This window comes from Podarcis gaigeae (genome assembly GCF_964106915.1).
Source record: "Podarcis gaigeae genome assembly, chromosome: 14".
In the NCBI taxonomy this organism is placed as follows: Eukaryota; Metazoa; Chordata; class Lepidosauria; order Squamata; family Lacertidae; genus Podarcis; species Podarcis gaigeae.
Genome location: NC_139690.1, coordinates 28,603,011 through 28,630,749, shown reverse-complemented (window position 1 = coordinate 28,630,749; position 27,739 = coordinate 28,603,011). Strand labels below are relative to the sequence as shown.

The 27,739-nt window shown below is 50.9% G+C and overlaps 1 protein-coding gene across 4 annotated transcripts in view; it reads left to right on the top strand.

Annotated features, from left to right (window-relative positions):
- The window catches only part of MAP1A (microtubule associated protein 1A), a 35,942-nt gene extending 9,027 nt beyond the window's left edge, over nucleotides 1–26,915 (top strand). For 3 of the 4 annotated variants that reach the window (XM_083713317.1, XM_083713319.1, XM_083713320.1), the window contains exons 3-7: nucleotides 13,089–13,171; nucleotides 13,741–13,881; nucleotides 14,477–22,793; nucleotides 23,517–23,749; nucleotides 24,272–26,915. In XM_083713317.1, coding sequence (XP_083569443.1) covers nucleotides 13,089–13,171; nucleotides 13,741–13,881; nucleotides 14,477–22,793; nucleotides 23,517–23,749; nucleotides 24,272–24,427 — 8,930 coding nt within the window. In that variant the 3' untranslated portion in view covers nucleotides 24,428–26,915. Of the gene's footprint in view, nucleotides 1–5,210; nucleotides 5,337–13,088; nucleotides 13,172–13,740; nucleotides 13,882–14,476; nucleotides 22,794–23,516; nucleotides 23,750–24,271 lie in introns of those variants that run through there. The other variant, XM_083713318.1, reaches the window with a different exon arrangement.
- The last annotated feature ends 824 nt before the right edge of the window (nucleotides 26,916–27,739 follow it).

The following is a 27,739-nucleotide window of genomic DNA, read 5'->3' as shown; positions in this document are numbered from 1 at the left end:
AGGGGGAAGAACCCTCCTCACCTTTCCTCCCCCACCCCAAAATAAAACACCTGCCCATTCAAGTGAGGGGGAATGAGGAGGTGAGTCCCCCTGCTTCTCCTCACAGGAAGGAGGCTCCACTGCCACTGCATGGTCCGGCCCCACTGCGCCCCCACCACTGTTCGCAGGAGGAGGGCAGCCCAGCTGAGGAGGAGTGGGAGGGCTGAGGCAGGCAGCAGGTGCCTCATAAACACCCTCCTCCCCTCCGCTGCTTCCTCTTCTCTTTTGGGTTCTGCAATGGCTGGGCAAGTTGGATTTAGGACCCTGGCGGGCCGGAACTGACCCATGGACCATAGTTTGAGGACCCCTGGTCTTGGGCCAGATCTCCCCACTCTTTCAGTCTCTCCCCCAGATCCTCAAGAGTGGAGACTCCCTGAAGCCAGTCTTTTGGCCTGGATCCCACCTATCACCCCTGTTACCTTGAGAGTGGCTTGGGTAACCGAATCCAGATGAGTGGCATATAAATAAATTATCATCATCATCATCATCATCATCATCATCATCATCATCCTCTCCCGCTTTCTGTATCGCCCATGCTTAAGAGTGGGGTAGGGGTGGGGTGTCAAGGGTTCCTTGTGGGAATCAGGCTCCGGAAGTGCCATCTTTGTGGAGTTGTCTGTGACAGGGCGGTCAGATACAGACTAAGGCTCATTGTTGGGAATTGAAGTTTAGCCCCTTTTCTGTTTGTATTCCTGCTATGCCTGGTGCAGCAAGCTTCTCCACTTCTGCTTCAAGATTCCTGGTAACGGCTTGGGTTCAGGGTCATGGTAGGCATCCTGAGGAGGCGGAAGCAGGGTGTTGGCAGCTTCTTCTGAGCCAACATCTCCTACAACCAGTGTTCAGTTCTGGCACCTCTCAGGTGGGCCCATTGCCATTATAAGAGAACAAGGGGAGGTGTTCCTGGTGAGTTTCGGCACCTCTTTTTCTAGAAAAATAGCACTGCCTACAACTATTCTTTTTTCCTTTTCCTTTTTCTTTTTTTAAATAAAGCTGAAGCTGCTGCCCTGGTCAGTGCTCTCCCTGCCCCAAGATGCAGCCTGAAATTGGGCATCCTTCAGGATGGTGCCAAAAGGCCCTTGGCCTTGTAGGAATAAAGAGAGAAGGGTGGAAAGATCAATTTAGATATCATCAGCCTAGAAGAAACAAAAGGGAGGAGGCTGAGAACAGAGAACTATCAGGTCTCCAAACAGAAGGAGAAACCTGAGAAGAGGTAGCCATGGAAAAGAGACTTCAAAACCACAGGAGTTAATTCATGGAAGGATGTTACTACATCTCAAAGAGCAAACTGAACTAAGAAAGAAAGAGATGTCAACAAAGAGTGTTGCACTTCCAAGAGTGTGCACTGCCACAACACTCTTTGTTGACGTCTCATTTATTTTTCTAAGCTCTGGTGACTGACATCCACTTCTTTACATGCAACCATGGTCAGTGCTGACGAAAGAATTGGGGAAGCAGCTTGTTTAAAGCAAGGCGGGACAACCCTGAAGAATGCAAGAAGAGATGCAGGAAAAGATGTAAACAGGCCTGTCTCCTGGTGCTTTCCCTTCATGGAAGGATAGCAAGAGAGTCAGGAGTTTGTGTGCAGCTCATTACCCATGGTATCCTGGCCTTTGGTTCATGGCTAGATCTACACAGAGCTCAATCTTGCTTCTAACAGGTTCTGGGCTGCAAGATCCCTGGAGATTTCAGCTCATGTGTCATCACCTCTTTAACATTTCAAAGTCTCCATGCAAGTCAATGGAACAGGAGGCTTCAGTAGGATGAGTTTTATGGGTAGGAGAGGATATATTAACTGCAATTTATCCCTTCTGGCTCCCACGTGTGTAGGTTGAACAGAGTTTTAGAATCCCATCCTTGGCAGCAAAAATTTAAAGCATAAGAATTAGGCTGTAGAATCATAGAATTGTAGAGTTGGAAGGAATCCCAAGGGTCATCCATGACAGATGGTCATCCAACCTCTGCTTTAAAAGCTCCATAGAAGGAGGGTCTACTTTAATGACTACTTTTAAAGTCCATAGTAAAGCCTACTTTTGAGCAAGTTCAACTATTAAATAACCTGGTTTTCTGTTTCTTACCCCACTTAACAAAGAATCAAGAAACAACTTGTAAAGTAAGTTTAAAACAAGATTTACTTACTTTATAACCTTCCACTGGTTCACAGTAAAGGCAGCAGCAAAAACTATGCAGGTAAAACATGTATTCATATCTACAGTATAACCAGCCTCATCCATGTGCCCAAAGCTTTGTATGTATCCAACGCTTGTCAAAGAAAGAAAGGGAGGGAGGAAGAAGCAGGAAATGCTACATGCGCCTTCTACAGCAGAGGAGGGGGAAATGTCTACCAATTGTATTTCTATGGTCTGAGCATCTGCCTGTCAACAATACAGCTCTGTGGTGTTAGCCCCTTCTCATGCTAACTAGCAAGAATATGTATTTCTAAGGTTTGGCTGCTAATGTCCCACATCTTCTACACGCAGCCGAGTGCTTGGCTAGGCCACGATGGAGAGCTGAGTGTATCACAGATTTGCTGCAACCTGACAAATATTAGAATCCAAATCTGTCTCAGCCCTGCTGGTGACCTGAAATATTAAGAGCATTGAAGGTGTGCCATACACTACTCTGTCCTGCCACAGTCTTCCAGTCAGCAATAGGGGTATAACAGTGAGCTGCACCTTGTTTTAATGCTTCCCAGCTCAATCTGCAATGCAAGCATAAAATGATGGATATCATGGCAAAAGTGTAAGCTGCACTCTCAGCTTCCACCCAACCTGCAACAGGGGCCTAACAGCTGTGGACAAGTATTAGACCCCTATTTTTGGAAACCGTAGGATTCAGTGTGAGCTGCGCTGCCACTCCCTGCTAGCCACAACCCCTGCCAAGGGGTTAATGAACAGTATTTGCTTTGGAGTTTGTATTAGCAGGGATATTTAAAAATTTTCACACTAAATAAGAAATGAATTTGCAATAAAGGAAAGAGTTTCTGCTCTAACATTTTTTTGGAGGGTGGAGGGACACACTGCTGCCCAAATCTATCTATATTAAAATATTGGACTTCTCCATTAATTTCTATATGTCACTCTTACTTTCATCCCTCGAGCAATTTAGCCTATCAACACAATGGTCATCTCTTTCCTTTCTGTATCTGGGTGTCTCTCTTTTGCTGGAAAAAATGGAGTGAAATGGATCAAGAGAGACTGGAGGAGGAGACAGCAGCACAGAGGCCAAGCTGCCCACCTCCTACTCTCCTTATGCCTTATTTGCCAACTGACCACAGGTTCCGTGACCACAGGTTCAATGGATATGAAGCAATCCGAAATCTGAATTTAATCTGTGGAAATCTGAATTTAAGACTGGAAAACTGATAAACTGAAATAATGATACCCACCCATCCCTAGTGGATGGTGCTGTTTTGCCTTCATGCAGATCTGTACTCACCCCTGATCTTTGCAAAGAGAGGGAAGGAGGATGACACACCTATACAATGTTTATTGGGGAGTTGGGGGTGAAGTAATATTTTTTGCAATTGTTCTTTCTTATGAGATAAGCTGCTTCCATATAGAACCTCCCTGGATTTTGTACTCATTGCAGCTCAGTACATGCACTTCCAAGTCAGTTATAGGCACCTGTCAACTCCTGTAGGTGAGGCATGAAATTTTCCCTATTACTCTCTTGCATGAAGAGGCTGGAATTCCATTATATACAAAGCCCTTCTAAGACACAATTGTATTTCCCAAGCTGAAAATCGCACCTCTACCCTCACAGGCACCAAGTTTTTATGTGCTGGTCATCTGTCAGGAATCAGCTGGATATCCTGTTCTGTAGATGTCTTAATTTCCTGGAGTTTTGCTGCATTCGCTGGAATGCATTATACTGATGGAGATGATGTCCCAGTCTCCCTGTTCAGCTTTCTCAGTGCTGGACAGAGAAGCACAACTGAAGTGTGTTTGCCACCGCTAGAGATACTCTGGGACAATATCTGATCTTCCACATCTTGAGTAAGATGAGCAGGCCAGCCTCTACACAAAAGAAGAATAAGACCTCAGAAATGGCAGCATTAAGAATTAATGTTTTTTAATGGTGATTTATTAATGGTGGTGCTACATGTAAATTAATTAATCAGTAAGAACGGCAACATTTTAACTGCTTTCCTGTTCTTGTTAACCTTAGCAGAACTAGTCCACTAAATGCATCCCTTGCCTGGACCAGGTTGGACATCTCCCTAGATACCTTAATTTAGACCAGGTTTGAGTTGGGCTTGACAGGCAGAAGCTATACCAGGAGTGGCCAAGCACATACTAGGCCTGGCCAATTGAAAGGCTTCCTGTTGCCAATTGCTCTGAATGTGGCAACCCCTCCGCTTCCCTCCAGGCCAGCAAATCCTTCCAACAGCCATGAACAGCACTCCCAGGCCAGAGTGGCTTCCTAGCCACGGAAGTGGAACTTCTTGCTTCAAGCCCCCAAACTCCTCCCATCTCTCTTGTCTTTTTATTTATGACCAGCCTGGCAGAGCTTAGCAGACCCTCCGGGCAGCAACTGGGGTTAAGAGGACCTGTAATTCATTTCGGTTCTCTTAATATGGGATCTGTATGTTCATTTCCAGGCCCAAGATGATGACCAAGCATGGTTTAATGATGGGAGGATGCCTCCTGTTGTGGTTCCCTTTGGGCACCAAATGGTGACACTGGATGTATGCTAAAGCACATCCAAATGGGGGCTCAGCTCAGGCATGCCAAATCCTGCTCCCCGCAAAAAAATAATTCTCTCTGCAGATGGGCACCATTTTCTTGTGTGGAAACAGCTCCCCACATTTCCCAGGGAATCTGGCTTCTCTTCCATTTTCACAGCAGCCCGTTTCGGTGACTTGGGAGGAAGCCCCATTGGAAACAACGGGACTTAATTTGGAGACGACTTGATGCATCCTCTAGAACAGCACTTGCGGGCTCCCCTTCCCCAGGTCTTGCAGGAGGGAAGTGGAGTGGCTCCTTTTGCATCCACAACCTGAGCGAGCTCCCGTCCTGGGGAAGAGCCGTGCAACGCCCCCCACTTCCAGCCCTCTCTTGCCCCTTTTCTGCTCAGTCGTGCGCTTGGGCAGTTCGGAGGCCTTGGGCCTTGCCGCGGCTCACGAGGGGTTAAGGCTGCCGGGGCGGGGGGGGAGCAGCTCCGCCCCCTCCTCCTCCCCCCCTCTTCGCCGCCGCCGCCGCTTTGCACTGACAGCAGCTGCCTGGCGCAGCCCAGGCCCAGCCGGCATCGTCGCGGAGGGCAGCCGAGGGCGGAGGGACGCGTCGCCACCTCACCGGGTACGTGCATGGGGTGGGGGGAGCGGGGATGGGACCGGCCGCGGCCGGCCAGCCGGCCAGAGGGGTGGAATCCTGGGAGGACGAGGGTGGCCAGAGCCCTCCGCGCATCGCACGGGCCGAGAGGAGGCCCGTCGGGGGACGGAAGGGGGGCTGCTCCCCGCATGCCCGACCTCCGGAAGGGAGCGGAGGGAGGAGAGGAGGGAGGGGGCGCAGCAGCATCCTCGTCCGCAGCTGCTGCCCGCTCCCCCCCACCCCGGCTTCATTGCTTCCCCCCGCGGGGACGTGCCCCGAGGGGTATCCCTGCCCGGGGGGGGGGGGACTGGTCTTGGGCAGATGAGCCAGCTAGCCCTCCTGGGACTGGAAGGCGGAGGCGCTGGTACTTTTGCTCCGGAGGGGGCAGCTCGCAGGCTGGCTGGCTAGCCTGCCCACCAAGGCCTCCGCGAAAGGGTCCGGCCAGCGCCCCCTTTCGCCTTTGCCGGGGAGGGGGGACGCGGTGGCGGAGGCTCTTGAGCGCGCACGCGAGGCGCGCACACTGCGGCAAATTTTGCAGCTGGCGCCCGCCTGCTCCAAGTGCCGCGTGGGGTGGGGGCGCAGGGAGTCAGCTTGGCGGCCTCCGGCCTGCCGGACCCCTTGGGAGCACGCCTCCTCCGGGACCAGCCCCCGCCTTCTCAGACACCGATGCTTCCAGAAGCGGTGCGGGAGGGGGGATGTTCTCCAAGAGCTCTTGAACGCTGCCGGAGATGCCCTCGATGGATTGGAAAGGAGCACTGCCCGAGGGGATGGGCTGCCCCCCCCCCCGCACATGCTTTCTTCTGGCCTGCTTGCCCAGCCCCCGTCGTTCCCCGCGTTGTTGCTTAGATGTCTCAGCTTAGTCCCGTGGAGTTCCCCCTCTTCTTCCAACATGGGTGCCCCACCCTCTGGTGCCAGTGAGGATGCCAGCAGCAGGGTTCATCATCTTGTCTGCCAGTCAGGTCAAGCTCTCTCTCTCTCTCTGACCCACCCCAGTCCCACTGCCTCTTGGAAGCCCCTTCCCACATCAAGGGTCCTAAGCACTTTAGAGGAGCCCTGCAGCTGCAAGATCAGGCCTAAGGGGGCTCAGCTGGTACTGGTCTCTGTTCTCACAGTGGCCAAGCAGATGCCCCAAGAGGAAGCTCAAAAGCAGGACAAGAGCACAGTGCTGCTCCACATTTCCTCAGCATCCTGACCCTGGAGGGGGAACACAGCCATTTTGCTTGCACTAATTGGTAACCTTATCCCCCTCCATGAAGTTGTCCACTCCTCTTTTCAAGTTTTCCCCATTTGTGGCCACCATCACTGCCTCCCCTAGGAGTGAATTTCAGGGTTTAACTCTGTGCTGCTGTGTGAAGGAGTCCTTCCTTTTGTCTGGCCTGGACCATCCTGGCTGAGCCAAAGAAAGGAGGCCCTGCTGATGGAAGGCTTTTCTTCCTGCATGTGGACAATCTGTGAAAGTCACTATCTGAAGCTACTGGAACATCTGTCGAAGAACAAATCAGTGGGGCTTAAAGGTGCTTAGCTTTGACTGGATTGTGCCCTAAGCAAGGCATTATCTTTATTGGATCAGCTGGCTGGTATGGAGGAGATACAGGCTTTTGAGTCATACAACCCTCTTTATCAGGCACAATGGAATGGAAGCCAAATCTTGGGGTGGGGATGCTGCTTCCTCATGCAGAAGCTTCCAGTGGCATCCCGTGGCCATCCATTGCAAACGCTTCAACACTAGAGAAGAAAATCAATTTGATTGCCAAAGGTTGCAGGGCATTACAGGGAGCCGGGAGGCCTGGTTGCAACCCTAGGCGTAGCTACTCAGAAGTAAGCCACATTGAGTTATCTGGAACTTACTTCCAGGTAAGTGTGTGTAGGACTGAATACTTAATCTTCCTTCAGACATAAAGGCCAAGGTACAGTAAAATTACCTCTGAGGGTAAGGACTAGGTTAGTTATGCAGAAGGATACAGCCAGAGTTTGCATCCAGAATCGCTTCCCTGCTTCTCCAGCTCTGAAAGGTGAAGGGTAGTAGTGTCTCAGTCCTTAGATCACCTCCTTTGTCTGCAAAAGGTCCCAGGCTTAGTCCTTGATGACATCTCCAGGTAGACCTGGGAATGTCCCCTGACATCCTGGAGTCTCATTGCTACCAGTCAGTGTATAAAAAACTGAGTTTGATGGACCCCATTGGTCTGGTTCTGTATAAGGCAACTGCTTCCACTGCGGTTCCAAAGTAGCCAGAGTAGACCCAGTGTAGGAGGCCAACCTGCTATGCAAATTTTGGAGTGGATTTTGCACTCCAGATGCAAATAATTTTGCATTCCCAAAGGCACACCTCATGGAGTTCTGGAGGAGAGACTCATTTCCTGTACTTGATCATTTTAAGGCTGCTTTCTTCATGGTATTTTTAAAAACTTTGTATTATTTCCCTAAACTACAGAGTAATTCCCAATAGAACAAGTAAATAAGAATCCATAAAAAACACAGTCCATTAAAAGAACAACAAATCACTAAGCAACATTTAATAGCAGCAATCGGGCCTCTCCTCCAAATGCCCTCCAAGAAGATGTACCATACCCTCTTAAAATGCTCATAGCTACCTTGAAAGACTGCGCGGAAAAAAAAGAAAGGGAGACTTTCCCTAAGTATATGATAAAGTACTAGAACTGGGTTTTGTTCCTAAAGCCAAAAAATAGTTTTGTATTTTGCAGCCAACTGAGGAGAATTTAAATTTTAAAACTTTAAATGGAGTTACAAGCACATAAGATGTCTAGGCCAGCATCTTGTTTCTCAGAGGTCCAGCCCCAGGTATTCAAAATATTTTGATCATGAAGGTTTGTGTACAGCCAGCCTGACTGGTAGCCATAAAGAGCGTTCATGGATTTGTTTAATAATTCTCCTTCAGTGCCATCTACATTGGTGAACATCATGGGACATCAAATTCCATGGCTCCACTATATATTTTGGGGAAAAGTCCTTCCTTTTGTCTGTCCTGAATCATCCAACATTCAGCCTTATTGAATGACCCCACTGGTTTCTACTATCATGAGAAAGGGAGAAAAACTTCTCTGTATCTAATTTTGCCATACCATGCTGGATTTTATATCTGTTTAGCACATCTCTTTCTCTCTCTCTCTCTCTCTCTCTCTCTCTCTCTCCCACCCCAACACACACACTGCTTACCCTTTTCTTAAACTAAAAAGACTTAGAAGGTTGACATTATTAAACATTACTACCTTAGGTTTATTCATTTCAATGGACCACTTGGGCAGAACACCCCATAAACTATGTCACCTTTCTGTATAGGGGAGTTGTGCCAACCCCTTCCCTCCTTCGTTTGGGTTGCCCATTTCTGCACCTTTTCCAGCTCTACAATAGCCTTTTTGAGGTACATAAACCAGAACAGTACACAATATTCCAAGTGTGGTTGCACCAAGTCATTACAATATAGGGAGATTCTCCCCCCTACACTTTCCTAAAGATCCATCAAAAGGAATTCACCATATGCAATTGGCCCACTGATCTCACCTGAGCAAAGCTGATCCTGGACATTGCCAGGACCTGGACATCTGTGTCCAAGGCTGGATCCAGGAGCATTCCAAGCTGCAAACCTGAACTTTCAAGGGGGATGCAGCTTCAGCCAAGGCAGACTGAATCCCCATTCCCTGAGCTGCCATTCTGTGACTAGGAAAACATCTGTCTTGTTGGGATTAAGCATCATTTTGTTAGCCCTTTTCTGATCCAATGCTAACTGCAAATGCTAATGTAGGAGTTGGGGGGGGGAGAGAATGGATTTAGATGGGAAGGAAATATAGAGTTGGGGGTCACCCACATCTCAGTAGCATCAAATCCCCAAAGCTTGCTCTGAGCAGATTATTAATGAACAAGTTAAAAAAAATCTAGTCCAGGTGCAGCCCCTCCTTTAGGATGAGAATTGTTCAAATGCAAGGAGATGAGTCAGATGAGGACTGCAGGAGTTGAGTGGCTCCATCTACAAAAACATTACCTGAAGGCTCACTAGGTCACCCACCTTGCGTCTGCGCTCCCTCCTCTGTGTGGGTGCCACCCATCCGCCTTGCAAAGCTGACATCACTGCACCCATCACAGAGATTCCTCCTACAGGTAGGTCTAGTTGCTGTGAAGTGCTGCAAAAGCAGGCCACCACTAGCAGAATCAGAAAAGGAGTGGACATCTTCCTGGAAAAAGAGGGGGGGCTCATCAGTTGAGCCCCACAGGTTTCTGGGCAGTGCCAAGAAGTGAATGGATGATGGCAAAACTGCCCCCCTCCAGGGTCAAACTCTCTCTTTTTTTTCACATGGTCGGCCACAGAGCCAAATCCCAGCAGCCATCAGAATGGTATGCAGGAATCCAGAACAGATGATGGCTTTGTGCTTTGTCTGGCCCTGCTGGAGCCATTGGCCTGGCACACATTGTCAGCCACAAGGAGAGGAGTTCCTGCCCACTTGCAGGGCCAAGGGTTTTCTCCTTGCCCAGCTTCTAGTCTGCCCCCTCTCCAAAGGGCAAGAGTGGAACCCTCCCCCATTTGCATGGGTGTTTGAAGGCAGAAGTAGAGGTGGGGCTGGGGTTTTCTTGCAATAAATTTAACTATGGGCAAGGAGGATGCAAAGAACTCCCAGCCACAGTATGCATAGCTTAGTCCAGAGCTCTAGCGCCATCTAACGTCTTGATCTGGTGCACCATGTCTCAAGGGCCAGGCAGGGTATTGAGGAGATGTCAGATTTCCAGTTCCCTTACATTTCTTTAGATCAGTTGATCAAACTCTTCCAAGGGACCCCAGTGCAGAATATGTTATAGTAGATGACTAGTCTGCTGTAATGCACTCCATGTGGGGCTGCCTATAGAGACTTCACGTGAAACGGAATACATGTGGAGGAGAGCATAAAAAAGCATAGAAGAAGCCTAGGCTTTCCCTGCTCAATAGGGTTGGACCCTGTTTTATGGGTATGAACCCCCTAAATTTCTGCTTGATTTACTTTTATAGGTGTTTAGATTGTCTTATTGGCTGTATTTTAGTTTTTATATTGTATATAACGAACATTATTTAGAGATTTTTGAAATATTAAGTAGTTTAGAATTACTTTTTTTAAAATATAAATAAATAAGTCACCACTACTACATACCAGATGCCTTTAGCTCTGATTTGTATCTGGGCTCAATTTAAAATGCTAATCTGGACCTTTCCATCCCTAAATGGTTTGAATGTTGGTTTTATTTGATGGACCACCTGCATATGAAGCTGCCTGGGCCCCAGAAGCCTTCCTTGCAGGCTCGTGGCCAGATACAGCAGGCTAATAGGCATTAGAGAAGAGGCCTTTTTAGGAGTGGCTCCGGATCTTTGGAATTCTTGCTCAAAAGAAGTCTGCATGGCCACATCTTTGTTCATTTTAAAATGAGACTTTAAAACTTACTTGTTTCAGATTGCATTCTGTTAGAAGTGTGGTGAGGTGGGTTTTACCCTGCTGCTGTTTTTAGTTTTTGTAACTGGATTCTTTCCTTTATATTTTAAAAACTGTTTTATGGTTTAAAGATCTTTTGCAAGCTGCCTGGAAGAGCTTTGGCCTGAAAGGTGTTGCAGGGGAGCTTTACACAGACAGCCTTGAAACCAGGTTGTGAGGCATTTACAGCTTCCTCTGCCTACTGGGGCATTGGAGAACCTAGTTTGGTCCACATTTGTAAGCAGGCCAACTCATTTGCATTTGTCAGATGGAGAGATGGGCTGCAAGCTGCAGGTACCAGGAGATGATGAAAGCAGCCAGGAGTTCTGCAGAGGCCTCTGGAATTGCTGGGGAGGGGAGATGGGGTGGATGGGAAGGCCAGCAAACAAGAGGCTGCCATCTCCTGGACACCTGTCCTTTCCTTGACCCAGTGGCTTCTCCACGCCCCTGCCTGGCCTGCCTCCTTCCCCTGCCCACTTCTTGCAATATCAACTGTGAGCAGAGGAAATCCTCTGATGCAAGCAGAATACTAAGCAGCCAAGCTTTGTTTTCCTGGGAGAGATTACTGACATGAATTGCTGCAGCAGCAGCCAGCAGCTGGGCAGGCCCACAGAGGGTTGGAGGCAGGCAGGGTGCTCTCTGGTGGCCAGCTTTGTCCTTGAAGGCTTAGTCTGAAGCTGGTGCAGGTGACCAGGCACAGAGGCCAAGGCCAACCAGAAACGCTCCCTGCTGGGCTTCAGTGGGAGAGGACCAGTGGCAGTGTGGTGAGCATCCTCCTCTGCAGTGCCTGCAATCCATGAAATGCTGCAGGTTCAGTGGCAAGACACCCACACCCCTCCCACCGCTTTCTGGGTCCCTTGAGATTGGGAACAGAAGAAAGTTAAGTGGGGGTGGGGGGAACCGTTGCTCAGCAAATGTATATTGACAAGAGGTTTTGCATCCTCTTTGCAAGGCAAGTAAGGGGGCATTCCGAAGAGGAAAGAGGAAGGGGATGCAGCAGAGGGAGAGAAGGAGATGGTTTCCTAAGCAGAGGCCTTTGGAGAGAAGTGGTCCTCAGCTTTGGCCTGGCTCAACCTCCTTGTTTAGTGACTCAGAGGAATGTGTTTGTTTTTATATCTATTCACTTCTTAATGAGTACCTGGGTTGCTAGTCACACAGTCCTGGGCAAAGCAGCCTCATGCTTCCAATGAGCATGACTCATTTTTTCCAGAGCTTGACCCTAGAGAACGAAAGGTGTGCTTGATTTTTGTCATAAAATTGTTTTATGAACACCCTCCCTCCTTTTAAGCATTTCCAGAACACCCTCCCTCCTTTCAAAATCCTCTGTCCATCTTCATCTATAGAGAAATACGGAGAGCTGGAAGGGCCGGGGAGGGGAGGGGAATTGAGCAGCTCATGGCTTCAGCTCAGTCCTTGGAGCCCAGAGCAGCTGCTGTACGATGGATGCCAAGCAGGAACAGCTGCTGTAGTGCAAAATCCTGGGCGCGGGCGCGCACACACACACACTATGTGTCTGTCTTTTTTCTTTTTTTTAATGGATGCATTTTAAATTGGCCACAGAGCTCAACCCATGGAGTGTTTTACAACTCAGCAGCAGGAGCCCAGACTCCCAGGGAAAGTATTGGGTTGGGCAGCTCATCTCTTTTGCAAGGATCACTGCAGGCTCATGAGGAACCCTCACCACACACACACACACTGCTCATTTCCCAAACTCACAACTGCCTGCACAATTCTGAGGAGCGGGGAGGGGCTGCCCGAAGCTAGAGCATTTGCAAGATCCATGCTATGGGCATGTTTATGTCTTGCTCATTGAACATCCAAACACATCTGCATATCCAGCAGTGCTGGATGAAGCTTCCTCATCAGCACACATCTCAAATTTGCAGGACTCCAGAGCAGCCTTTCAGCCCTAAAGCAAAATCACTTTCTGTCCCAATGAAAGCTGAAGTCAGCCCCCCAAATGGCTAGCATAAACTGTGCAGAGCAATACTTCCTGTGCCAAAATGTATTGGTCTAGTTTGGTTCTCATTTGTTGTTTGAAGCCACTCACCAAGGAATCTTCCTGCAGCTTCCCTGGGGTGGGAGTTCAAAGGTAGCTGGTCTGGGCTGCTCTACTGAAGGTCACTTTCCTCAGGAACAGAGCAGGGAAAGCTGAAGCCAGCTTGGAAACTGCCAGCCCTTCCAGCTTCTCCTGGATAGCCACAATGGCCTGGTTCTGAAGGCAGTTGTTTTGCCCTTGGGCTCTGACTATGAGCACTTGTTTTGAACATAGCCTTTTCTACTGTCTCCCTAGGTCAGAGGACCCTCCACCACCAGAGCGAGGACCTGGACACAGTCATCCTAGTAAACCCTGATGAACAGAGCACTGTGTCAGAGGTAAAGCTCTGGGGTTCCTGCCTACCTGGGGTCAATGTAACCAATGGGATTACACCTCTAAGAGTTGCTACAGTGGCATGGTGCAAAAGTTGCCTGCTTCTTGACTCTGGGGGCAAACCAGCTACAAATCCCTTGTGAAACCATCCTCCTGCCCCATCAGGATAAAAATTTATGAAGGGGAGTAGATAAAGGCCTTAAAACAAAGACCCTCCTGCAAAGCCCTGTGCTCAGGACTGCACCCAGTTCCCTCCCCCACTTCTAGGGACCTGGCTGCCTTCCTGCTTTTCCTCTCTGCCTGCAGCTAAATTTGACTGCACAGATCATCCTGACCAGGTGTGGGGGGGTATTTAGGTTCCCTGCCACCCCTCCTGTGACCTTGCCTGAGGCAGGGCTGGGATATTATGGGGCTGTGTCTAGAGCCCAGACTCAAGCATGTTTAGGCAAGATGCAAAGCTGCCTCTCAATGGGGCTGCCTCCCCAAGCTCATTCATCAGACACGACCGAGTGAGGGCAGCATTTCTGCAAGTCCAAAACTCAGGAGCTGAAACTGTCTCTCCTGCTGCAAACAGGTTCATTCCTTGATATGTGACCCTTCTGCCTACAAGCTGCTAGTGCTCTGTGGACAGAGCACAGACCAAGAAGGAGATTTGATCCTGCAGGCTGGGACCTTCACCTATCAGAAATTTGCTGAGATCCTTGCAGATCCAGAGGTAAATTGGGTGGGTGGGGAACCTGGGATTTGTATGTGTAGGAATCTGGCTGACATAGGTGGCTTTGGAGGCCATCCTCATGCTGTTGTCTTCTTTTTAGTCCTAGCTTAAGTCTTATTTCACAGCTTGTCTCGGAAAATCTTTTGCCTAAAATTAACACCCCGCAGTGTCATGGGGTACTGAGTTTGGGACCACCTTAAATGAGGATTGCTGCTACTACTGTTGTACATGTTACAAATCTTCCCAGGCATTCAGGATGTGTTACCAGAACTTTATTCACCATGCATTCCAACTCCTGGCTTATTGTAGGCTTGGGAAACACTCAATTTCCTGCAGAGGCCCCTTTCAGATTATTAGTCTCCAACACACACACATACACAGAGTAACATATTTCCAGGATGCTATTATTGATACATCTGGTGGACACCTCTGGCCACCCAAGAACAATAGTGAGTTACATAGGTTGACTGGTAGGTTTCCAGTTCTAGTTAAAAGTTGAGCTTGCATGGATTTGACTAAACAAGACATTTTGGGGGTTTTTTGTCAAGGACCTTTTGTGGTGCTTCTGACTATTGCCTGCTTCTGACTCTTGTAGGTTGCCCAGCTTCTCAGCAACACAGATCCAGCTTCCAAGGCCTCCCTGACTGTGTCGTGCTTAGGAGAGGGAGATTGGAGCAACCTAGGACACCCCCGATTCCAAGACCTTCTCAGTCTGAGACTGAACCCTGACCCAATTCTGCCAGAGATGGATGGGGTCTCTGAGTTTGCCGAGTATGTCTCTGAGACAGTGGATGTCCCATCTCCCTTTGACCTCTTGGAACCCCCAACCTCAGGGGGCTTCCTCAAGCTGTCCAAGCCCTGCTGCTACATCTTCCCTGGAGGGAGAGGGGATTCAGCGCTCTTTGCTGTCAATGGGTTCAACATCCTGGTGGATGGCGGTTCAGAGAGGAAGTCCTGTTTCTGGAAGCTGGTGCGGCACCTGGACAGAATTGACTCTGTTCTCCTGACCCACATTGGGGCCGATAACCTCCCTGGCATCAATGGTCTCTTGCAGAGGAAGATCGCTGAGCAGGATGAGGAGCAGTCTCAGGGCTCCACCAACTACAGTGACTGGATGAAGAATCTCATCTCCCCTGAGCTTGGGGTGGTTTTCTTCAATGTCCCTGAGAAGCTCAAAATGCCCGAGTCTTCCATGAAGGCCAAGAGAAGCATTGAGGAGGCTAGCCTGACCCTGCAGTACCTCAACAGGCTGGGCGTGAAGCCAGAGCCCCTGTACAGGGTGGTCAGCAACACAATTGAGCCCATCACCTTGTTCCACAAAATGGGTGTTGGTAAATTGGACATGTATGTCTTGAACCCAGTCAAGGAGAGCAAGGAGATGCAGTTCCTCATGCAGAAGTGGGCTGGGAACAGCAAGGCCAAGACGGGCATCATTCTGGCCAATGGGAAGGAAGGGGAGATCTCTGTACCCTACCTGACCTCCATCACCGCCTTGGTTGTGTGGCTCCCAGCAAGTCCAACGGAAAAAATAGTGCGAGTTTTGTTCCCTGGGAATGCACCACAAAACAAGATTTTGGAAGGGCTTGAGAAACTCAGGCACTTGGATTTCCTGAAGTATCCTGTTGCTACGCAAAAGGAAATTGCCTCTGGCCTTCCCACCCTGGCACTCAAGCAGACCAAGATCAAGCAGAGGACAGACAGCAAGGAGAGCCTCAAGTCTTCTAAGCCGGCAGCTGCCAAGGCAGGTGTTGAGGAGGGAGCAAAGGAGGTGAAGTCCGAGGTTCTCAAAGAGGCCAAGACAGAGAAGAAGACCAAGGAGCCACTGGAAAAGCCCCCCAAGGCAGAGAAAGTAAGAATGGACTCCAGCGATGCCCTCAAAGCAGAGAAAAGGAAACACAACAAAGACAAAATGGGCAAGAAGCACCTCAAGGAGAAAGTGTCTAAGCTGGAGGAGAAAAGGGACAAGGAGAAGAAAGAGATCAAGAAAGAGAGGAAGGAGATTAAGAAAGACGATGGGAAGAAAGAGGAAAGGAAGGAGTCAAAGAAAGAAGAGAAAAAGAAGGAAGCCAAGCCGGAGCTGAAAAAGATTTCAAAGCCAGACTTGAAGTCATTCACCCCTGAAGTGAGGAAGACTTTGTACAAGGCAAAAGCTCCTGGTCGGATCAAAGCGGAGAAAGCTCGCAGCAAAGCTGAGAAGGACGCTGCCCATGGAGAGCCAAAGAAGGCCTTGCCTGTGCCCAGGAAGCCACCAAGCCAGCCCCCAGAACCAGCAGGCTTGGCTGAACACAGGCTGGTCTTGTCTTCCCCAGAAGACCTCACCAAGGACTTTGAGGAGCTGAAGGCTGAAAAGCAGGCCAGGCTTCCAGAGGCACCTGGTCCTGCAGAAGGAGAGGCAGGAAAGCAGGGGCTTAGTGATGTGGCTGCTCAGGAGACAGACCTGATCCCAGAAGGAGTCAGTGGCCCAGACTCCTGGTCCCAAGGTGCAACAGAGGAGGAAACGGGCAAGGAGGGAGGAGGGGAAATGCCCAAAAGACCTGATGAGAGAGCAGCAGCCTTGGGGGAGCCCCTTGAGAGAACAGCAGAAGTCTCCAGAAAAGAAGCAGGAGAAGAGAGAGAGCCAATGCAGGCTTCCGGTGACTACTCGGAAGACAAATATTCTGCTTTGGAAATGAAGTGGATGGAGACCCAGGCAGAGAGGCAAATGGACAGGAGAGACAAGGGATTGGAACAGGCAGAGCTGGAAGGGACCGGACAGCCCCTTGCAGAGGCCAAAAGGGAAGAGACAGAGAAGAGTGAGCTTTCTCTCTTCCAGCAGCCAGAAGGTCCCCTCTTTCCCTCCAGAGGGAAGGAAAAAGAGGCCAAGGAGGAAAGCAGACTGCCTGGGAAGCAAAGAATGGGCAAGGGGGAGGAGGAGGAATCCTGCCTGGGCAGCGCTCCAGCCCCACTTGGAGAACACATCTCCTACATCCAGGATGAGACCATCCCTGGCTACTCAGAGACAGAGCAAACCATCTCCGATGAAGAGATCCACGATGAGCAGGAGGAGAGGCTGCCCCAGCTCAAGACAGATATTAGCTCTTCTGATATTGCGGTGCCAGACCAGACTGGCTCCTTTGAAGCTATCCACGGGATCCAGGCCATGACAGCTGCTGGCCAAGACCCTGCAGTCCTTGCCTACCCCACCAACATTGTGGCTGCCCCCTTGGCAGAAGAGGAGCATGTTTCTTCAGCAACATCCATCACAGAGTGTGACAAGCTCTCCTCTTTTGCCACCTCTGTTGCAGAGGACCAGTCTGTTGCCTCGATAACAGCACCGCAGACAGAGGATACTGGCAAAAGCTCCTTGCTGCTGGATACAGTGAACAGCATCCCTTCCTCTAGAACAGAGGCTACACAAGGTCTGGACTATGTTCCCTCCGCTGGCACCATTTCTCCCACATCTTCACTAGAGGAGGACAAAGGCTTCAAGTCTCCACCTCCAGAAGACTTCCGTATACAAGCAGAAGGTGAGAGGAGGCTTGAGGCCTGTAAAAAGGGCCTGCAGCAGCAACAGGAACCAGAACAGGAGGAGGAGGAAGAGGAGGAGGAGGAAGAAGAAGATGAAACACCAAATATTGAGAAGCCTTGGAGAGCGCAGGGTCATTATGATGCACCTTTGTTTTCTCAGCAAGGGCCCCTGGGAGATGATTTAAAAGGAGTGCCAGTGGAAGGATCCCAAGAGGCCATGCTGATACTCGACGGAGAAACCCAGTTGCTGCAGGTAGTTGCAGGCTCTGGTGAGGCTGAAGAGCGGTGCATGAGCCCTGATGACAGCACAGTCAAGATGGCATCTCCCACCCAGTCAGGTCCCACCAGCGCTGGGCACACACCTTTCCACCAGTCCCCTGTAGAGGAGAAATCGGACACTGTGGAGGCTGAGCTGTTTGACAAGTCTTCTGAGGCCCCTGTGAAATGGGATGAAGAAAGAAGTCCCAGCAAAGCCACTGAGATCTCCAGGGCTTTTGAAGGAGAGGTCGTTGCTACTGAGGGGCTCTTTTCTGGGGAGAAAGAGGCATCAACTGTCCTTCAGGACAAGCCTGTCCCAGAAAGTGTGACTGTATCAGAATCTGCACCTGTCCAGGGTGAGGATCGGAGACTGCCTCTTGAGAAAGAGGAGCTGGCCATCAGCTTCTACCACAAGCAAGAGACCCTGGACATTTCTGACCTTTATCCTCTCACCAAAGACACACTTCTAGAGCCCAAAGAGGGCTCTCCATTGAAGGGAGCAGACACTACCGAGGAAGCCTCCCAGGAAAGCATGAAGTGTCCTGCCCATGAGGTGCTCTTCTCTGCGGCTGAAATTCCTCCTCCAGAAGGGTGGGAGGAACCTTCCGATAGAGCTTTTGGTGAGAGTTCTTCACAAGTGCCCACAAAACCGCTTTCACCAGAGGAAGCAAAAGTGTTCCCATTTATTGAAGACACTCCTGGGAAAGCAAAATGTTCAGATGATTTTGCCATGGAAAAATTGCCAGAAGATGGGAATGCTCTACATTTCACAGAGCGCAACTTAGGCCAAGAGGGACCCCCCTCAGTTGCTATCAAATACACTTCCCCAGAAGGCAGTGACATTTCTGTGAGCCTTAGTGAAGAAACCTCTTTGCACTTGTTCACAGGAGAGGGTTCTCAACCTGATGCTCTGTCTCTGTCTACAAAAGAGGTCCCTGCTCAGAAGTCCTCATCAGACGTGTTCACAGAACAATTCTCTCCTGAAATGAGCTACCAGTCTTACACAGAGCAGAGCCCTTTTGGAAGCAAAACATCTGAAGCTTTGGCCAAAGACAATTCACTTAGTTCCCTTTCATTCCATGGGAAGGATCCATTCCAAGACAGTCATGCCACCCTCACAATGTCTTCTGCAGATGCTATTATGGAAGATGCCAGAGCTGTATCCTTAGCTGAAAAAGAGCCCATCAAAGAACCATCTCCAAGACCTTCCCCCAAAGAAAGTCCAGGTTCAAAGTCTTCAAGCTTCACAGAACCAAGCCCAGTTCTGGAGAAGGAGCCCTCGCAAGTCTCCTCTGAGGAGATGGGGCCTCGTCAGTTGCTGGAAGAGGAGCAGGATACTGAAGAGGAGGAGGAAGAAGAAGAAGAGGAATCTCCAGAAATGGAAGATATTTATCTGAAAGACACAAACTCTGAGAAGAAAGTGTGGTTTCCAGAGGAGACGAAGGAAGTGCCATGCAAAGAGCAAAAGCCAAAGTATGGGAAAGAAAGAGGGGAATGTACCTTCTTGGATGAGGAAGTAGAAAAACATGAAACAAAGGCTCCTCCTCCTCCTCCTCCCATGACTGAAGAGGGAGTGATTTCTCACTCTGCGGCAGAGTCTGAAGATGACATTTCTGGACTGGCCATGCAAGACATTTGGGACTCAGGATACAGGCACTTCCATGAAGACTTTGCCACTTTGAAGCAAGAGACACCTCCTGAGAACCGCTTTCCCCATGTGAGTGACAAGGTTGTGGCCCAGCAGGTGCCAGAAACATCATCTGACGAAACACAGGCATTTCCACAAGCAGCTGCTGAACACAGTGCCCTGGACACAAAGGAATCCAAGATGCCTGGCTCTATAAGCCCCCCCTCTCCTGGGCCAGAAAGTGTGTCAACACCCGGCCTGGAATGGGCCATACTGTCCCCTCCACACCAGGTCAAGATTCCACCTAGAACAGGATGGAGGGAGGATTCCCCGCTTGAGCAAGCTGAGGAGGAAGTGGCCACAGAGCCATGGTCCAGCTATGTGGTGGAGCCTCCTGCTTTGGAAGAGGAGAGAGAAGCATCTGCACCAGAGCAGCGAAAGTCCCCTGCAGTAGACCAAAGTGTGCCCACACTCCAACCAGGAACCACAGAGAGGAGATCAGAGAGTGATAATGTCTACAAAAGCAAGTGGGATCCCAAAGAGATGCAGGACAGAGAGCAGGAGGCTGAGGTGGAATCTCACACTTGCTCAGAGGAAAGCCAAAAGGAGCAGGTTGTGAGGACAGCTCTGCTGAGTCCAGTAGGATCCCAGGAAGACAGGGCCCCTGCAGTTGTGGAGCCAGGGAAGAGTGAGTCCACCCACCTTGGAGGAAGTGGAGACCTTGCAACCCCTTTGCAGGACACAGTCTCCATTGACCAAGCAGAGCATCATTCCTGGTTCAGCACCACAGACTCTCCCAGTCAGTCTGGGCTCTGTGAACCCAAAGTTGACACTCTTGGGAAAGGGGAAGAGAGAGAAGCAACTCCTTACCCTCATGAGAAGACTTTCCATTATGCAGATATCTATGAGAATGTTGTCATGTCTAGCATTGGCCACCTTGGAAAAGATGTGGGTCTCAAGATAGGGACAACCCTTTACCCCATCTCCTCCAAGGAAGAAGAGTCTTGCCTCTACACTCCTACTGAGAAAGAGCTCTCGTCTCCAGTTTCCCCAAAGGACAAAGCAGAGCCCTCCTTTGAGTATGCAGAGGTCCATGCCCAGGGCCATCCTCTTCAGATAGCAGAGAAGCACAGTGTACCACAGAGCTTGGCAGCCCAGGACGACCCACAGCCTGATGAGAGCCTTGCAGACTCTTCACCTCTTCTGCCAGGAAGTCTGGTGAGCTCCCTGCCTGCAGCCTCTCTGGGGGACAAAGGCTTTACCTCCCACACTGATGTGGCAGGCATGCTGAAGCAGGAGGAGACAGCTCCTTACGTTGAAGGTGCCCACCCTCCAGATGCAAACATCAGCCAGGAGCAAAGGTCTCCTTCTCCCAAGCACTCCCTGCCCAAGGATATGTACTATGAGCAAGCCAGAAGGGGAGAAGAGAGCACCAGCGACTCAGAGCTGGAGAAGGGGGCCAAGGAGAAGTCTGAAAAGGAATCCAAGCACCCAGGGGAGCCCCCTTCAGCTCTGAAGCCAGCCAGTGAGAGGGAAGAGGAACCCTATGCAGACATTTCAGGACTGGAGAAGGAGGACTGTCTATCAGCGACATGGCAAGGAGCATCCTATGGTGCATTGTTGGGAGAGGAGAGTCAGAAAGAGAGAACAGCCTTGAAGGCTGAGGATGTTGCTGCCTATGGCAGCCTTGCAGGTCCAGAAAGGCAGGAGTGGGCCTCAAGCAAGCCATGCTCCAAAAAGGAGGAGGAGGAGGAAGAAGAAGAAGAGGAGGAGGAAGAGGCCTCCATAGGGAAAGGCTTTGGTGATACTGACTCCAAAGGCTTCTGCTTTGGTTCTGCTGCTAAAGAGAAGGACCCTCCAAAGGGCCCAGCGCTGCTGACGAAAGGGCTGGATTGCTCTTCCTCGGGCTTTGAACTCTCTTCCCTGGGCATGCACCAGCCATCCATCCTGTTCCGACACGAAGCACATTTCTCATCCCACTTACGGGACAAATCCCTCGCTTTTGGCATCCCTGATTCTGACCCCTTTGAAAAGGGCAAGAGAGATGAATACTTGGAGGTATCCAAAAAGGTTTCTAGTGAGGATTCATCGTTCACAGCAGGAGGAGGGAAGCTTCTCTCTGGGGCACCCCAAGAGTCATCTAGCTCTCCTGAGGAAACCTTCTTGAGGGCCTCCATCTCAACACATCCAGCAGTCAGTGAGAGCCCCTTGTCCCCCCCCTATCGAGGAACAGCTGCTGGGCCAGATGCCCAGAGAGCACAGCAACCCACGTCCCCACAGCTTCCAGCAGGTTCTGCAAAGATGTTTTCAGGTGAAATGGGAGGAGATGCCTCTGCCGGCTTGGGCCTGCCCTCTCTGCCCACTCAGCAGTCTGAGCCCAGCTGCACAGTTAGCTGCACACAGCAGCCCCCAAGCCCTGGAGAGTGGCCAGCAGCCACTCCCCTCCCTGACATCCTGGCTGTTTCCCCCCACTGCCAGCAGGAGGCAGCTGCCACTGCCAACGGGCCCACAGAGGTGAGCCTCAGCCCCCTTGCTTTCCATGGTGGGCCACATCTCACAGGGGCAACAAGGAGTGAGGACGACGACGAGGAGGAAGACGACGATGAGAAGGAGGATGACGAGAAGGAGGACTGTGAGAGACAAAGCCGTCCCTCTTCCTTGTTGAGCTGTGAGCCAGCTTTCCCGCCCTTCTTTCCAGATGCCCAGCATGGCAGCCAAGCAGAGGATCATGGTGACGCCTCCCATGAGTTGGAGCCATCTCTGGGAGCCACCTCAGAGTACGGGCAGAGGTTCTCGTGTGAGTATAAGCAAAGGAAGGGAGAGCTGTCCCCATCGTTCATCAATCCCAGTCCTCAGGATTCATCAGAGGAGAGTGAATGTTCCCAGGCTGAAGGTCACCCTTCTGTGAAAGGAAGGCCACAATCCATCCCTGGTGGCCATAGGCAACCCCCTGCCACAGCAGAAGAAACTCCCCCCACCTCTGCAAGTGACTCTGGCACCTCCCAGTCTGACTCGGATGTCCCTCCAGAAACAGAGGAATGCCCCTCCATCACAGCCGACGCGGCCATGGACTCCGATGAAGACGCCGATTTCCTCCCAGTGGACAAAGCTGTGGGCAGCTCCCATCACAGCAGCAGCAGCAGCAGCACAAGAGCTGGTCATGACCCCCCACCCATCACCCTGGTGGACCCCCATCCACACCCTCCACACCCAGATGTCTGCATGATGGACCCCGAGGTGCTGCTCAATGATCAGAACATGAGCAGGCCTGACAAAATATCCAAGAAGGATCTGAAGGAGAAAAACAAAGGGGTGAGGAAGCCGCTGGGCAAGCCCAAGTCCTCTTCCCCTGTCCGGAAGCCTGAGAAATGGTCCCCGACCCCCTTGAAGCAACAGCCACCAGACCGGCCTCCAAAGCCAGCACTGGCCAAGAGAGAGAAGCCCCTGAAGGCCCATGGAGAAGAGACGGGTCCCCCCAACCCTGGCAAGAACCTTGTCAATGGCGTCAAAACCAGCCCAGGTAAGACTGAGCAGAGGCCTGGCCCTCTTGGCGGGAATTGTGGGGCATCTGTGCTCTCACCTCTGGCTGTCCAGCCGTTTGTCTTCTGCCCAAAGTTGGGGAGACTTTCCCAGAAGCAGGATGTGCTGCTTCTGCTCCCTGGTTTAGGGTCAAAGATTGCCAGAAGCACTTCCTGTGGATTTAATCTGGGGCATGGATGACAAATCAGGCCTACCTTTTCCTGGTGGAAAATACACTATCTCCACTTCTGAAACTCTGCACTCTGGTGTGGCTATTACCAAATACATTATTATGAGGGGGAATCTCTCTGGAGGGATCTCAGGAAGAGATGCAAAGGGATCACCATCCAGGTGATCCTAGCCAGATGCTAGGATTGAGGTGATACGGAAAACAGGAAGATACAATGAGAGGTAAAGGAGGTGCTGTGGGATTGGTGGAAGTCAACCCTTGTTTTCCTTTTTAGTGTTTATACTATTAATTTGTAAGTTTGGGATTTGTTTTTCATATGTTTGTTTTTGTGTTTTGTCTATTGTTATTTTTTGTTTTCTGTTTCTTGTTGTGTGGAAAATATTAATAAAACTTACTATTTTTTTTAAATAAGAACAATGTTATGCGAGAGATCCCTAGTTGGGGCATTTTCACCAGGAGCTGATGGGCTAGCAACCACCCGGCCCAGTTGCCACCAGCTGGTTTAATATCCCCTCCCTCTTCTCTCTCCCTAAGTCTCCAGCAACCCCAAGAGCAGCTCCTCTGTGCCCCCTGGGCCCCCCATCTATGTGGACCTGGCTTACATCCCCAATCACTGCAGTGGGAAGAACACGGACCAGGAATTCTTCAAGAGGGTCCGGGCCTCCTACTACGTCATGAGCGGCAACGACCCAGGCAGCGGGGAGCCCAGTCGCACAGTGTTGGACGCCCTCCTGGAAGGGAAGGCCCAGTGGGGGGAGAACCTGCAGGTACGGGCTGGGCTGGCTTCTCTGTGGAGCCAGTGGGGGGAGGAGAGGGCGAGAGTTTGCAAGCATGCCTAAGGGCTACAGCAGAGCATGGCTCATGAAGAGCTTGCTTTCTCTGCAAAGTATGACTTCTCAGTGCAACAAGAACTGTTCACTTGAAGGGAAACTGCCTAAGTCAGTCCTGGCCCTATGCCCACCAGGCAAGCCAGTGCTCAGTTACTGCTTGGTCTCATCTGGCCAGGAAGACATTGTCTCCGTTGGCCCATCCAGCCACCTCTCCTTGGCCTAGAATCATTCTGAGCCAAGTCCAAAGAGGGAGGCCCACTCACCTCCACCAGATCTGCTCCAACTGCTGGAAAAATTAGCTCCAGCCTGCTCCTTTGACCCATTCCTGCAGCAAACCTCCTTCTGCCTCTGCAAGGGATGCTCTGTTAGCCAGAGGTAGCTGCCTCGTTTCCTGTCCCTGCTGTGATTGGCCAGAGCACCAGGGAACCCCTTCCCAGCCTGTCTCTTGTGCTTCCTCAGGTGACTCTCATCCCAACACACGACACGGAAGTGACCCGGGAATGGTACCAACAGACCCACGAGAAGCAGCAGGAGCTAAGCATCATGGTCCTGGCCAGCAGCAGCACAGTGGTGATGCAGGATGAGTCCTTTCCTGCATGCAAGATTGAGTTCTGAGGCCCCCTGGCTGCAGCAGCGCATCTCATCCGTCCATCCGCCTTCCCCACCCCCCCACCATGCAGCACTGGGAGATCCATCTACTCACAGCGCAAGTCTCCTTCCAGTCCCAAATGTGGTCTGGATCTGCTGGGCACATGCTGCCTGCACATGGCTCTTGTTTGCCAACTTGCCCAGGACGTGTCCAGCATGCCTGGATGTGTGTGGAGTGGAGGGACCCTCTTGGGAGCTGCTTCACTTTTCCAGATTTATTTTGCTGCCTCCGTCATTGCTGTAGAATAATTCAGCTGCTTTGATGCTGCTTGCGAAAGCGCTGCCCCCTCCCTCCCTGCTCCCTTGCCTGAGGGCTCTTCTGACCTCCAGAACTTTGTCCGACTTAGCCCACGGGGTAGCTTCAGATGGAAGCAGCACAAGAGACCAGTGAAAAGGAGGACGAGAGCAGGAAGAGAAGGAGAGACACCATTCCTCAGCCTCTCAGGTGTGAAGTGAGAACTGAGCTGGGAGGAGGAGGAGGAGGAGATGATGACACAGAAAAGTGGAAACCGGCTTGCTTGCCCCCCAACACTCTGCCAAAGCTGTGCTGGAAAAAGAATCCAGCCTGGCGTACCAAGTACATTGCAGAGAAGCCCTTCAGCTCTGCAGTCAGAAAATGCCAAATACTGCATCTTCAGCAGTGCCAGAGGTGAAGCTGGCCCCTGCCAAGCGACTCTGCCCTTTGGAGGAGGATCATGTTCATAAAGTCCCAGTATTTCCCTGAGAGCAAAACAGTGGCTAGAAGGCGGGAAATTGGGGTAGGTGGGTGGGGACTGGATCCCTCTGGGAATGGAGCTGGCACTGCTGCACATACAAGGACATCTTTTCCTCCCTTTTGCTAGAACTGAGGGCCAAGCCAAGTGAAGGGGGTGTTTGCCGGCTCTTTGTCCAGCTCCCCGCATGCACTGCCATTCTCCTCACAGCTACTGCAGATAGCGTTAGAGGCCCTTCAAGCTGTCAGCAGCCACAGTGAGGGCCCCCGGTTTCGTCCTCTGTGCTGCTGGCAAAGCCAGAGCTGGTGGCCCAGCACATTGTAGCCACAGGGAGGGAGGGGGCAGAGCACACTTGGGAAGTCACAAATCATGGGTGTGAACCTTTGGGCAAGCTCTGAAAAAGCCTTACAGAGTCTTTGGGTGTGGCTCTTGGTCTAGGAAAGAATGTGCTCAGCTCTCTTAGCTGGTCTAAATTGTTCCTGCCATCAGACTGGCAAAAAAAAGGAAAAAAGAAAAGAAAAAGTGGAGCTGGGGAGAATCCCATAGGAACTATTTTTCTGGTCACTTGTCTATATATTTATTTTGGGTTTCTTTGGGTTGTAATTGGAACTGACCTTTTATTGGAACTGTGTATGCTATTTTGTGTGTGTGAGTGAGTGTGTGTGTATTTAAAATATTTTTACTGTGAGCTGCCATCACCACACTGAAGGCTTCTGGGTTTCAGGGCACAGGGTAAACATCACATTTCTAAATGCAGTAAGCTTGACAGATGATAGACAAGTCCCTGCCCCCCTGCCTTCCCCCTGGCATTTGGTTCTGCAGCCTCCAGGGACTCAGTTCCATGCTCCAGCTCCCTGCCCAGCAGGAAGGGGCCCAGCAAGCCCAATTGTTGATTTCCTGTGGAGCGTATCCATTGTGGTTTGGGTCTTGGACTTGCCCTCATGGCTTGTGATGAGGCAGCAGCCAGAGACCAGTGCCTACAAGCCGTGTATGCTCAGGCCCAGCAGCAGAGGTGGTGGGTCCCTGGGCCTGGACAGACAAGCTGCTGCGCTAACCCACCTATGAATGTGTCTATCTTAAAACTTGAAGCAGGGGCCAGTGGGATTTAGACCCACTGCTCCATCAGAGGAGAAAGTACTTCAGGGGAATATCTTCCCCCACATCCCTCCCCGCCCCATGGTTACTCAATGATCTGCTCTCCACAACCCCAATTTCCCCACCCAACCAGCTTGAGTCCTTCCCCAAAATTTGTAGTTTTGAAGCTGGCTTCAGCATCTCCCTTCTTCACGTTCTACGGCAAAGCTTGTAAAAACTGCTGTTTATAATGCACCCAGACTGAGCTCCATTAGCAACCCCACCACCACCCACCCAGAGGGACCGTTGGGGAGCCCAGGAAAGAAATGACAAGAAAGACATTGAGCTCCTGCTTCTGCTTGTTCCTGCATGGGGGCCCCAGCACGCAATTCCTCCTCTGCTGCGTCATGCTCATGGGGACCTTTCTCAAAGGCAGCAGCGGCGAGAAGGACTTCTAGCCCAGCTCCCGTTGCTACTGAATGTTGTATAAATAGAGCCCAGTGCTCCCCCCGCCATCCTCCTCTCCTCCATGTTATGTACAATCCAAGGTCCTGAGTTTCCTCTCCCCCCTCCCCTCGCATTTCTGTGTGCAACTCTCTGTAATTCTAATGATTGTAAATGGAGGGGCCTGCACTAACCAATAAAGCCACATTAACTGCGACTCAGAAGGGGCTCCTGTCCTGCTTCCACTGACTGATGCACTGGCAAAGCGCCCAGGCCTGGTCCTCCACCCACCACCGAGGTCTCTTCCAGCCTTTTGGGAGCTGGGCTTCTGCTCCTCCACCAGCATCCATGACCCAGTGTCTCCCCGGCCCAATGGCACTGAGCTCCATAGGTCAAGGGAAGGAGAAGGGTTGCTCTGTTCCCTCAAAGCCCCTCTGGGGGCATTCCAGAGCAGCTGCCTGCCTGGGCCTTGCTCCTGCTGCTTCCCTCGCCCCACACAGCAGAGGCCTGAAGGGGTCAGGGAAGGGCAGGCCAAAGAGTTTATCTCCTTTTTGCTTGGTGGGGAATGAACAGAACAACCTGCTTTGTTGTCCACATACCTTTTGTTCAAAACGGCATTTCCAGAAAACTGCTCAGGTTTGTTGTTTGCAGCACAGGAACAAGGATTTGGCCTCTGTTTGTGTAACGTTCCTCATGAGCCATAGAATCAAAGAATCTTAAGAGTCGGAAGGTGCCCAAGGGTCACCTAGTCCAGAGCAAAAGAATCCAGAAGAGAATGGCACCCTAGAAAACAACTGGTTTCCCTTGTAGATATGGAACACCAACAAAGAGTGCAAGAGCAGAGCAACCTTCTAGCTGGGCCACCAACACAGGCCAGACAATTGGGAGACCCTCAAGGTGAGGGAAAGAGCTGGCTCCTGCAACTGTGGTTGTTGAATCCCACCTCTGAACCTGTGAAATTCTGTATCCCCATCACAACCAATTATGTGCAAGTTCTTCCTCTCACTCATCCCGAATCTAGTCCAGTCCATTTCATTGGCAGCTGTCA